Below are 13,005 nucleotides of genomic sequence, written 5' to 3' on the forward strand. Positions count from 1 at the left end.
TAGGCCTGTCCATGATAATGCAAGGCTGAGAATCTGTTCTGTGTAAAATACTGCAAAAGAGAACCTCTTCTGTGAGTTGGAGGGGTACACAAAGTGTGCCCTTATAATAGATATAAGACTTCTGTTCATGTCCTTGGTGAATCGTTTAAAGACATGGCAGCATACCAAATTTCTATGACTCAGTTTCTTTACCAGACCTTTTTCTCTGTGTCACGGAGAAGAAGTCTACTAGCCCCTCTCAGGTGAACTACAGACCTTGCACTGACATTTTGTATGCTTGTCAAGTGCATGTATGTATAGTGCGTGTGCAGTATATTGTAATGTTCTCTTCAGAGTAGCTAATAAAAAAATAACTTCAGTTCATTAGCAAGAAACCTCCCAGAACAGCAGATGGGATCCTTCACAACAGCCAACTTCCTGAAGGCTCGCCGAATAATAAGCCAACCTCAGACATATTTTTACAGCTACTGAGCTTACCAACTTGAAACTACCTGAGGAAGGCGGAAGCTGAAACGTTGGAGTGGAAATATATTTTTGTTCTTTGATGAATCTATCTGTTTGAGTCACTTCTTTCTTGGATATATAATTATATATGTTAAGACTCTCTGAAATAAATCCAGTTTTGAATTTTCCTGGTGTGTCGGGCTCATTTTGATGGAAGTGAGCGTCTGGTATCTATGTTTAGACCAAGTAGCTGGATTCTTGGTCGCCGACACCCCCTCTCGGTCTGGAGTGACACATCAAACCAGCAAATCTGTGGACTGAGTACTTAGAAGGTACAGCGTGTCACCCCCCCAAGAGGAGATACAGCCACTGTGCGTCATCGTTTACTTGGGGAGAGAGTGATGTAGATTTTCTACTGGGGAAAACAACTGGCTTCAAGCTAAAACTGTTCTCCTGGGATCCGAAACGGAAGGTAAAAGAAGCTGTGATAATGCCACTTGGTGTTTGGTAATACCCCTCACTGTATGGGTTACCACATTGCACTACGTTTACCAGAATGCAACGGGACCCAGGCCAGCGCGAGTACACATGCAGCGCACCTGATAACAATCTCGCCGTGGGAGTGGCTAAGGAACCATTCCTAAAAGATGCAAAGCCTGTGGTGTGAGAACTGGCAATAGAAACGAGGCACTGAAGAAAGCCTATGCTGAAACGCGTCTGCCACAGCGTTTCTAAATACCTGCAACTACACGCTGTTAAGACTCTCTGAAATAAATCCAGTTTTGAATTTTCCTGATGTGTCGGGCTCATTTTGAAGGAAGTGAGCGTCTGGTATCTATGTTTAGACCAAGTAGCTGGATTCTTGGTCGCCGACACCCCCTCTCGGTCTGGAGTGACACATCAAACCAGCAAATCTGTGGACTGAGTACTTAGAAGGTACAGCGTGTCACCCCCCCAAGCGGAGATACAGCCACTGTGCGTCGTCGTTTACTTGGGGAGAGAGTGATGTAGATTTTCTACTGGGGAAAACAACTGGCTTCAAGCTAAAACTGTTCTCCTGGGATCCGAAACGGAAGGTAAAAGAAGCTGTGATAATGCCACTTGGTGTTTGGTAATACCCCTCACTGTATGGGTTACCACATTGCACTACGTTTACCAGAATGCAACGGGACCCAGGCCAGCGCGAGAACACATGCAGCGCACCTGATAACAATCTCGCCGTGGGAGTGGCTAAGGAACCATTCCTAAAAGATGCAAAGCCTGTGGTGTGAGAACTGGCAATAGAAACGAGGCACTGAAGAAAGCCTATGCTGAAACGCGTCTGCCACAGCGTTTCTAAATACCTGCAACTACGCGCTGTTAAGACTCTCTGAAATAAATCCAGTTTTGAGTTTTGAATTTTCCTGGTGTGTCGGGCTCATTTTGATGGAAGTGAGCGTCTGGTATCTATATATATATATAATTATATATCCAAGAAAGAAGTGATATATATATATATATATATATATATATATATTCAACATGAAAAGAAAGCACCCACTGTGGAGGCCCTCCACGATGTGTCTATCACAATTTATTCCACCAGGCAGCACAATACAGACACCTTTGTGAACATGAGCTCATTCAGCCATCAAAATCCTATGCGTTTCGAACGTCTCTCGCTCTTCATCATGGAAACTGGCAAACATGGAGAGGCAGCCAAGCAGGTAAGTTTTAAACAAGTTCATTGCCCCGCCTTGGGCCATGTCAGCATGTTGCATTATGGTATTCATAGTTCTTACGTAAATCCTGCCGCCCATGCTCCTAATTCGATATTAAAACCACAGTGGGTCGGGCGGCTGGTACGTTCAAGGCCATCACTTGCCTCTATCGGAGGCTCTCGACCGAAACCCTACTACCCATGGATGGACTACGAACCAAATGGGAACGTGATATTGGGCGACCGATCCCCGAGACAACATGGCCGCAGTTGGTGCGCCGCGCCTCGAAGGGCAGTAGAAATGCCAGGTTTCAGTTGGTCCAGTTCTTTACGCTGCACCGCGCGTACTTGACGCCTGTTAAGATTTCACAATATCTTGCGGGCGCATCATTGCTCTGTCCGCGATGTGGGACGGCCGGGGCTGATTTCGCACATATGTTTTGGTCCTGTGGTGGGTTAACTGGTTACTGGGGAGCGGTGCTGGCTTGCCTGAATGCTGTCACGGACCGGCAGATAGCGGTGGATATGGGCACCTGCTTGTTACTGTGGTTCCCTCACACCTCCCGAACAAGGGTCACTAGCAATTTCTTTGATTTGGGCCTGATTTTAGCTAAAAGGGAGATCACCATGCACTGGAAATCCAGCCAGGGTCCCAGCTACTTGCGATGGAAAGCCACTCTTCAGCGCTGGGCGAGGGCTGAGTGTACACTTAGGATGCAACAGGCCAGGCGCTTAGACAACAACAAAGCCTTGGATGTAGCCAGAGCATGGGAGGCCTTAGTAGTGGCGCTTCAGAAACCTGAGGGTAATTCAAGCGAGGAGGAGGAAGGGGAGGCAGCGTAGGGCTGGCATTCTGGAAGGTAGTCTGCTTCCGAAGAAGACACATGACTGGCGCACACACGGCATGGAGTCTGGGGTACCGGTCTCCCCACTACGATGGACTGTGCTTGGAAGTAATACTGGAGGAAGAGTTTCAACTGATATTCTGTTTATTTAAGAGTGACTGAGGGCGCACTGACAGGGGTGGGAGGGGAATTCCGTGGGGATTGTTCTATAAACGGCATAAATACGAAATGTGATATCATCCTGGGTTATCAATGACTGAGGCATTATGTTGCCGAATGTACCCTTTTTTGGATTTGCTTGCGAATAAAAAATATTTAAAAAAAAAAAAAAAAAACCACAGTGGGTCGCATCATGCACTCTGTATGAATACCGTGTTGTTCTTGTCCTGGGGAAATGACACAAAGTTCCTATAGCGCTGTTTCAGTGGCACGTTTTAAGTTGGGGGATTAAGTCCTCTTGAATCCTGAGAGTCCCTAGGTCCAACTAGCCCACCATGTACCTCCAGTAAGCACCACAGAGCTGCAGAGAGGTGGTCCGAGGCCATGCCCCATTTTACACCTCTCTAAAATGCAACTCTGTGGCACTTACTGCACATACCTGGTGGGTTAGTTGGCCCCCAGAGACCCTCAGGATTCAAGGGGACTTAATTCCCCAACTTAAAACGCGCCGGGCAGCAGGGGATGTGTGCCCCCCACAAATAATTAATGAAAGCCCCTGTGGGTGGCAGTCCCCGGGGCTTGGGGGGGCCTTTGATGCCCCCCATTCATTTAAAAATTAAGTCCCGGGGGATGGCGGCCCGCGGGGCTGCGGGGGGTACTGTGTGCCCCTCCCTGCAAATATTTAGAGAAAGCCCCGGGGTGGCGGTCCCCGGGGCTGCGAGGGTCCCCCTGGGCCCCCCCCCCAAATATTTTTAGACATGCCCCTGGGACTTGGCCCACCCGGGGGCTAATTAATAACGGAGCGTGGGAACCCCCGCTTTGTTTTTTTTTTATTTTGTGGCCGGATCCGCGGATCCTCCGCGCATCTCGCCGATTTCTTTTTTTTAAAATGCTTTTTTTGGGCCCTGGGGTTGTCTGTGGCGGACAGAGGCATTTGAGGAAGGCTAATGGCCGAAACCGGTCATGCCGAATCTTCCCTAAATAAACGTCCTATGTACCCCGTTGTGTCCCTTGCTTCTTCTGATGGGGGAGAGGTGTTGTGTGATGTTCTACGCGTGCAGCCTGTGGCACGCTTCCAGGGATCCTTCCTATTTGGGCTGAACACTGCGTTGGCTGGCAGGAAACTGTCTGCTGTTTCTACAACCGAGGGATAGGATTCTCGCAGCCCGTCTACTTACCTTCGTTGTCAAGAGCTGCTGCCAGTCAGCGGACTGGGACTTACCAGAGAGCCGCGTGCACTTATTTCGCGAGGAGCAGGCTTGGAAGTAGGGGACTCGAGGACGCTTATTCCCCGTAATTTCACTCCACTTGGTAGGAGGAGCGTTCAATAAAGACTTACTGGGGTTGTCTGTGGCGGACAGAGGCATTTGAGGAAGGCTAATCGCCGAAACCAGCATGCAGAATCTTCACTAAATAAACGTCTAAAGTACCCCGGTGTGTCCCTTGCTTCTTTTGAGGGGCAAGAGGTGTTGTGTGATATACATATATATATATATATATATATATATATATATATATATATATATATATATATATATATATATATATAGTAGACTTCTTCTCCTGACATAGAGAAAAAGGTCTGGTAAAGCAACTGAGTCATAGAAATTTGGTATGCTGCAATGCTTTAAACGATTCACCAAGGACATGAACAGGAGTCTTATATCTATGATAAGGGCACACTTAGTGTACCCCTCCAAGTCACAGCAGAGTTTCTTTATTGGGGTATTTTACACAGAACAGATTCTCAGCCTTGTATTATCGTGGACAGGCCTAGGCATGTGCACACACACCACTTATAGCTCAATGCCAGGGCAAAAATATAAAAGTATGAAACCAGGAAACCAGTTTCAAATACAGTTAGGTACTGAGGGCAGAAGCGCACACGGGTTTCCTATGCAGGGTGCTTTTCTGTCCCACAACATGGTATCTGGCACCATCACCCCAAAAGCTGCGTGCAGCGTGGGGTTGGCTGTCTGTGGGGAGCTGGAAGCAGGGCCTGGCTGGAAGACTGGCCCTGTGGCTAACTACATGCCACACACGTACAAAGGCAATGCTCGAAGGGGGTTGGCTGCCTGTGAGGGTGGCTGCCTTTGGGGAGCTGGGATGGCCCTGCGTCCAACACCACAGGCAACAGAAGGCTGTCTGCAGCATGAGATTGACTGCCTGTGGGGTGGTTGGCTGCCTCCGGGTCAGTTGGCCATAGGGCATGGCCCTGTTGAAATCAGTCTGCTTTGAGTTGTGCAGCCGGTGGTTGGCTGCTTGTGGGGGATTTGCCACAGGGCCTGGTCTGGCCAAATTCTGTGCACTGTGAGGGCTTTATGAATGGTACTATCACTTTAAGTTAAAAAAAGACCAAGAGGTTCACTGAAAAAGCAAAGGTTAAAGTAACACTATAGTTAGGTGTGATAAAAAGATCGGGTTTTGCTTAAGAATTGCTTAGAAATTCATTGAAAAAAACAAAGGTTAAAGTAATGTTATTGTTAGGTCAATATGTTAGTGACAACATCAACGTTTTGAATTTACAAAAACACAGAAATTCACCAGTTATAGGAAACCATAACTGGCGCGCCCCTGCCATGCACTGCTTATGACCACACATATTACATCAATCAAGACATGTTTTATGACATCACTTATGACTTCACTGACATCTCAAATGACATAATTGAGCTTCTTTTGTATACATTACTTTATAAACGAGTATGGCATTAGATGCCAGAATGTAAGTACAAAATAGTTCAGAATACTATGAAGCATCATTAATGCCATAACTCCTTTAGGTGTAGTAAGCATGTGTTAAGTGCAACATTGATCCTATAACATATACTTAATGGGTAGCCAAGTTCACATTAATAATCAACTGCAGAAAGATGGCTAACCCCTATTGCACATGGTGTTCAATCAGTATACAACTGTTCAGAGAAAAACAGGCTCCTCAAGGTATTCCACATTTGTTCCAAAAAATAATGCCTAGTATGGACACATTTTATCTTTATCAAACCCCTCACAGTAACCGAACCTACACTGAGAAATTAATTTAATATGAGAAGAAAAGTGGGTACTGTAACTAGTGTTTACGCTAGGGAGAGAGGTTACTCTGTACCACACTGTTTGCAAACAGTGAAACTATCAGATGAAATTCATCACAGAGTAATAAAAAGTATCTACTAAGAACAATGCACACTCAATGCAACCCTTGTAAAAACAACAACAAAAAAACACTATTCACTTGAAATAACAGGGCCGAAAGGGGCTAAAAATCATACTACCTGCAGCCTTCCCACTGTGGTGAAAACTTTACAAATAGCCCATCTTCTGCAGCAAAAGAAGCACATGTACATAAGTTAGTCCCTGGTGCACAGTCTTCTAGGTTATGTATAAATTTTCATGCTGAGCCGATTCCTTCTAATAACTCGAGGCCACTTACAACACTTGCTATCTACTACAAATAATCTTTATCCTATTAATGTAAAGGGCTCAATGTATTTACATGAAATTCAGCAGGTTTACACATTATTGCGCACAGACGATGCTTTTGGGTAGTACAGGTTAGTAGGGTAAGAATTTTCTAAGTTATAAGGCATTAAAATTAGTGGTGTCTGTTGTCACTGTATTTCCGCTAACATTTGAGGTATTTTGCTGAAGTACTGCGGTACATGGCAATCACAAATCATTACGTGATTGGCTAATGATTGCTTTTACAAAAATTAAAGGTAGCCATGCTATTTTTAGGTACACTTTGGATGTGTTTTGTATTTTGGACTTAGATATAGGTAAGCATTAGGTTTGATATTTTTCCCCTACCTATTACCACTTGGTTAAAGTGGTAATTGTTAGGGAAAATTATTTATTTGTTTCTATATATATATATATTTTTTAATGTACCGAGTACCACAGAACTGCCTTGGGAGTAACACTGTACATAAAAAACATTATATATAAATATATATATATATATATATATATATTTTTTTTTTCTATGGTTTTGTACAAGTGAAATGTCCAACTAACTATAACGTCCCTGAAACCTATTTATTTTTCCAGTGAATTACAAAGGTTTTTGATATGCAAATTTCTAACTATAACATCCCTGAAACCTATCTTTTAATTTAAAAAAAAAAAAATATATATATATATATATATATATATATATATATATATATATATATATATATATGTAGAAAGACGCCATCCATCATGCTCCTTTTCCACAACGGCAGCAGAAATAACGTCAGAACGAAACCACAGATAAGTGCTATTTCTTCAGTGCTTTATTTGTGATCTAAATTCTAGCCAGCAACTGTCATGACGCGTTTCACCTCTCGAAGAGGCTTGATCACATGATGTGTCGACAACACAAATGAGGGTATATATAGTGGAATCCACTTAAACCAACAGCAGCTGTGTAACATATTCAAACAGTAAACATAGTAGAAATACTGCCCAAGATATTAGCAGCAAGCAGCATATTCAGGGCATAGTGCCCAAGGTAATGTAAATATATACTTTTCAAATGTTAAGAAAAACATATACTATATACAAATACATATGGGAAAAATAGAAGGTTATTAAAAGCCATTTTTACACATTAAAAAACAATTAAATAAGTCATATTTACAAGGATAAATCCATAATTTCATATAACTTGATATCTACATTGATTTTTCTAGAATAATGCAAATCAAGGTGAGGATATTGGGAGGAGTGGATAATCCTAAATAAAGTGGTATCCTGGCTCGCAATCCCAAATCCCCACCTTTAGCCTTAAACTGTTCTGATCTTATGAATCTAGTCTCTAAATGTTGACTAGGAATAACACATAGCTGTTGGATATCCTAATACCCCTCATAAGAATACTGGGAAAACCACCCAACGTGAATAAGGTGTGCGTGTAATTTAGAATCGGTTACAGTTGGGAAACAACCACCCCAGATTTATCATCTTGGCCCCATCTGGTCCCAGATGTATGAATCACAGACCAAGAATCGATAAACTGGCGTGTAGGCTGTCATAATTTATGTTGTTGGAAGTATCATTATAGACAGGTGTACATATCCTCACTGGCATTGAGGCCTCCCGGGTTTTTACTGTTAAACTCCAGGATATATCTTGTCTCCAGTAGTCGTAGCTTCGCATCCCTATTACCTCCCCTCTTGAGGGGCGGGATTGTATCGACTAGATAGTATACTAACTCATCAGGGTTGCTGTTATGGGTCGATTCGAAATGCCGTGCTACTGGATAAGATGGATCTTTTCCTGAGATAGCTCGAAGGTGCTGCAAGATCCGTTTGTGGGCGGGCAGCCGAGTGCTGCCCACATAACATAGCCCACATGGACATTGTAGCACGTAGACTACATACTCTGTTTTGCATGTGAGTCTATGTTTAATGGCGATTGGCTTGTCGTGAAAGGGAATGGAGTAGTGATTCTTGTTAACACCTTGTCGACAGGCCTTACAAAATGGACATTTTTTAAAGCCCTTATTAAGGTCCATCCAGGTCCCTGATAGTGGTTTGTCCAAGTTGTTACTGACCAATGCATTTGCGATTGTCGAGGACTTGCGTAAAGTCAATTCCGGCTTATTGGAGACTAAATTGCCTATTACTGGGCCTCTTTTTACCAGATTCCAGTTCCTGCTGAAGATCTTCCTAATCTCAGCATGTTGAGTGCTGTAGGTAACAATGGCCCTTGATTGTACTGATTCGGCCTTTGCCACAATGGTCTGGCCTTTACCCTTCAAGGTTTGTTCCCTGGGGATGCTGCGTGTTCGTTCTATAGCCATATCTACTAGGTCAGCACTGTACCCTCTCTCCAGAAAGCGGATCTTACTCTCTCTCTGGGCTTTGTCACACTCCTGATCAGTACTGCATATTCGTCTCATGCGCAGCATCTCCCCATAAGGGATGCTGCGTATGAGGTGTCTAGGATGCTGACTGGTAGCATGCAGCAGTGTATTCCCCGAGGTCTCCTTCCTGTGCAATTTTGTCTCCAAAGTATTCTCCTTGATATACACTTCTACATCTAAGAAGTTGACTTTCTCTTTGTGAATCTCAGATGTAAACTCTAAATTATAGATATTAATATTCAGTTTTTTAACAAAGTCAGTTGCCTCCTCCCTGGACCCCTTCCAAATCAGGAATAAGTCATCTATGTACCTCAAATACATGATTACATTGTTGGTCATTGTGGCTTCATGGTCCCCCATGAGGACCCGCTCCTCCCACAGTCCCATGTGCAAGCACGCGAAACTGGGGGAAAAGCAGGCCCCCATGGCTACCCCTCGTAGTTGTTGGTATATCTGGCCATAAAACATGAAGTAGTTCTGTTCAAGACAAAGTTTTAACATGCCAATAATCATTTTGTTGTGGTGTACATAGTTCATAGGGCGTTTGTTCAGGTAGTACTCAACTGCTTTGATACCATCACTGTGTCTGATGGAAGTGTATAGTGACTTCACATCTAAAGTCATTAACAGATAATCGTCACTCCAAACAACTTTTTCCAATTTTGTTAAAAAGTCTGTTGTATCTCTCACGTACGATTGTAATTGTATTACCCATTCTTGCAGGAAATAGTCGATATATCTCGAAATGTTTTCGGTGGAGCTACCAATTGCTGATATAATCGGCCTTCCGGGTGGAACAGAAATGTCTTTATGCACCTTTGGCAACAGGTAGAAGGTGGGAATTACTGGGTAGTCCTTTTTCAGGAATTGAAATTCATCCTTGGAAATTAGCCCACCACTCTTCCAGGCAATCAATTTAGAGTTTTGTTCATTCCAGGCAGTCCTGATTGCCCCCAAATTGCTTTTCCTGTAGCAGGATTGGTCCCCCAACTGACTTTCTGCTTCTTTTATATAGAGGTCTCGCTCCCACAAAACAATGTTTCCGCCTTTGTCGGCCTGTTTCACTACGACATTTTTATTCATGCTTAATTTCTTTATTAAGTTTTCGTAGTTTTGATTTTGTCTGTAAATAGCAGAGTGTTTTTTGTTTGTGGTCGTGTAAAGTTTTTTCAAATCCTCTATGATAAAGTCATGGTAGACATCCAAGTTGTCATGGGGCATAATTGGAAGAAAGGTTGATTTAGCCTTGAACGGTGTTGTGCCAGTCTCTGCACCAGCACCTGTTTGTGTAGTTTCCATAAGGCTAACCTCTGCCCCTTCTTGTTGCAATGACCAAATTTCCTGAAAGGAGGATGCATCGCCTGCAGTGAGGAGGGATGGACTTTGTGGCGGTACGTTTTTTGTTGTTCTTTTATATGGTTGCATGCGGTGGAACTTGCTCAATTTTAATTTCCTTATAAACCTAAAAGGCATCCATGTGAGTAGTCGCATAGTCGAAATTTCTAGGGGGGCAGTATGATAATCCCAATCCCAGGATGGCCACCTCCTTATCCGATAGAGCAATCTGCGTTAGATTTATAATGGTTTTAGTTTCAGAGCCACTTATTGTGTTTTCTTCCACTTTCCGCGTTTGTTTCTCCTCGTGCCGCCCATATTTGATTTTGTGGCGTTTGCGGCGCTCGAGCCGCTTGCGATTGGCTCTTTGTCACCTTGAATGACATTGGCATTCGCCTTCGGCCGGGGTCTTAAAGTGTCTCTGCGATTCTCGCATAGGCAGCTTACTTCCTGAGCGAGAGATAGTTTTGTAAACCCCAACTGCTCCGTTCTTGTGGGGTCACCTTCTGCATCGCTCTCTGCTGCTGAGCTTAAGGCAATTGAAGAAGCTGAAGTAGATATTGTTCCCTGCACTTTTTGTGTTACCTTGCCCGCCCTTGCCTTGATGTTATCATACCTACGGGCGAAGGTAAAGACCCGGCCATTCAGATAGTCTAATCTGTCTCTTTCAAATTTAAACGCCTTGCGTTTCTTAATAATGTCCTCCTCTTTCTCTAGGCGTTTCCGCATGTCCTCCCTCATTTTTTTAGTGATTTCGTCACTACCCATTTCTTTCAATTCCTCCTCGATGGTTTCAATCTCGGATTGCAGTTTCATCCGATCTTTCTCTGCAGATTCTACCAGGATCCCCATCAGTCTGGCAGAGTGTTCCAAATTGGCCGCTGCCCATCGCTCCAATATCTCAGGGTCGGGATTGTCGTAGCTGGGCGCTAAAGTTATTCGCAATCCCCTTGGGACGCGGCCAGCTTGTAGGTAGCGTGTCAGGGACTTGTTTTCCCACCATTTTGCCTGTTCCTTTTTGATCAGTTTCTCCAGTTTGCGGAAGAGATTTTTAGCTGTGGGATTAACATTTGATTTCTCTACACGCTGAGTGGTCGGTTCCCCGCCCCCAGCCGGGGGCTCAAATACAGACTCCGAAGCTTCCTCCCTCTGTTTCAACACATCAGCAGACATCGTTGCTTTAAAAATGGCTTTTCACGTGTGCACTGCACAGAAGAACCGGTAAAGACACGTGTCCACAATAAGAAGCAATGTCACCGGGCACACTCCCCGCTGCGCTTTGCGTAGGCTTCCCTACCTGAGCCAGGCTGTCCGCAAGTCCACGGAACAAATCCTCGGTGTTATGCCGACTCCTATGGCCACAGGCGGCGTGTGCCTTTCTCGCAGGGGCTCTCGCGGCTTCCTCCTACCGGAGTCAACGATACGATTCCGGGTTACAGAATCACAGCTTCCTGCTGCTTCTTGCCCAATCGGGGAGGGGTTTCGCAGGCACCACGGACGCTGCTAGGTGCTGATTAAATGTAGAAAGACGCCATCCATCATGCTCCTTTTCCACAACGGCAGCAGAAATAACGTCAGAGCGAAACCACAGATAAGTGCTATTTCTTCAGTGCTTTATTTGTGATCTAAATTCCAGCCAGCAACTGTCATGACGCGTTTCGCCTCTCGAAGAGGCTTGATCACATGATGTGTCGACAACACAAATGAGGGTATATATAGTGGAATCCACTTAAACCAACAGCAGCTGTGTAACATATTCAAACAGTAAACATAGTAGAAATACTGCCCAAGATATTAGCAGCAAGCAGCATATTCAGGGCATAGTGCCCAAGGTATTGTAAATATATACTTTTCAAATGTTAGGAAAAACATATACTATATACAAATACATATGGGAAAAATAGAAGGTTATTAAAAGCCATTTTTACACATTAAAAACCAATTAAATAAGTCATATTTACAAGGATAAATCCAAAATTTCATATAACTTGATATCTACATTGATTTTCTAGAATAATGCAAATCAAGGTGAGGATATTGGGAGGAGTGGATAATCCTAAATAAAGTGGTATCCTGCCTCGCAATCCCAAATCCCCACCTTTAGCCTTAAACTGTTCTGATCTTATGAATCTAGTCTCTAAATGTTGACTAGGAATAACACATAGCTGTTGGATATCCTAATACCCCTCATAAGAATACTAGGAAAACCACCCAACGTGAATAAGGTGTGCGTGTAATTTAGAATCGGTTACAGTTGGGAAACAACCACCCCAGATTTATCATTTTGGCCCCATCTGGTCCCAGATGTATGAATCACAGACCAAGAATCGATAAACTGGCGTCTAGGCTGTCATAATTTATGTTGTTGGAAGTATCATTATATATTATATATATATGTTCACTGAAAAAAACATAGGTTTCAGGGATGTTATAGTTAGAAATTTGCATTTAAAAAACCTTTGGGGACCTGATGCAGCAGAAGCATTGCACATGGGCCCTCCTATCTTGCTGCTAGGCTGTGACGCCTCGAAAGAATAAGCCCAGGTGACATCCCATAATTTAAGAGTGCTCCTCCCGGGAAGGGAGACTCACGTAACTCCCTACACTGAGGTACCAGAGCAGACCATGACACCCAACCAGTAAGACAATGGTGGTGACATGAGCAAAGAAAGAGA

At 43.9% G+C, this 13,005-nt stretch overlaps 1 protein-coding gene across 11 annotated transcripts in view; it reads right to left on the reverse strand.

Moving 5' to 3' along the window:
- SPOCD1 (SPOC domain containing 1) overlaps positions 1-13,005 on the reverse strand; it is an 858,027-nt gene that overhangs the window by 799,015 nt on the left and 46,007 nt on the right. Inside the window, exon 2 of one of the 11 annotated variants that reach the window (XM_078680662.1) lies at positions 6,420-6,465. The exons of the other annotated variants lie outside the window; for them this stretch is intronic. Within the exon in view, the coding sequence (XP_078536788.1) occupies positions 6,420-6,465 (46 nt within the window). The remainder of the gene's footprint in view (positions 1-6,419; positions 6,466-13,005) is intronic. 11 annotated transcript variants of the gene reach the window in all.

This window comes from Lissotriton helveticus, chromosome 3_1 (genome assembly GCF_964261635.1).
Source record: "Lissotriton helveticus chromosome 3_1, aLisHel1.1, whole genome shotgun sequence".
In the NCBI taxonomy this organism is placed as follows: domain Eukaryota; kingdom Metazoa; phylum Chordata; class Amphibia; order Caudata; family Salamandridae; genus Lissotriton; species Lissotriton helveticus.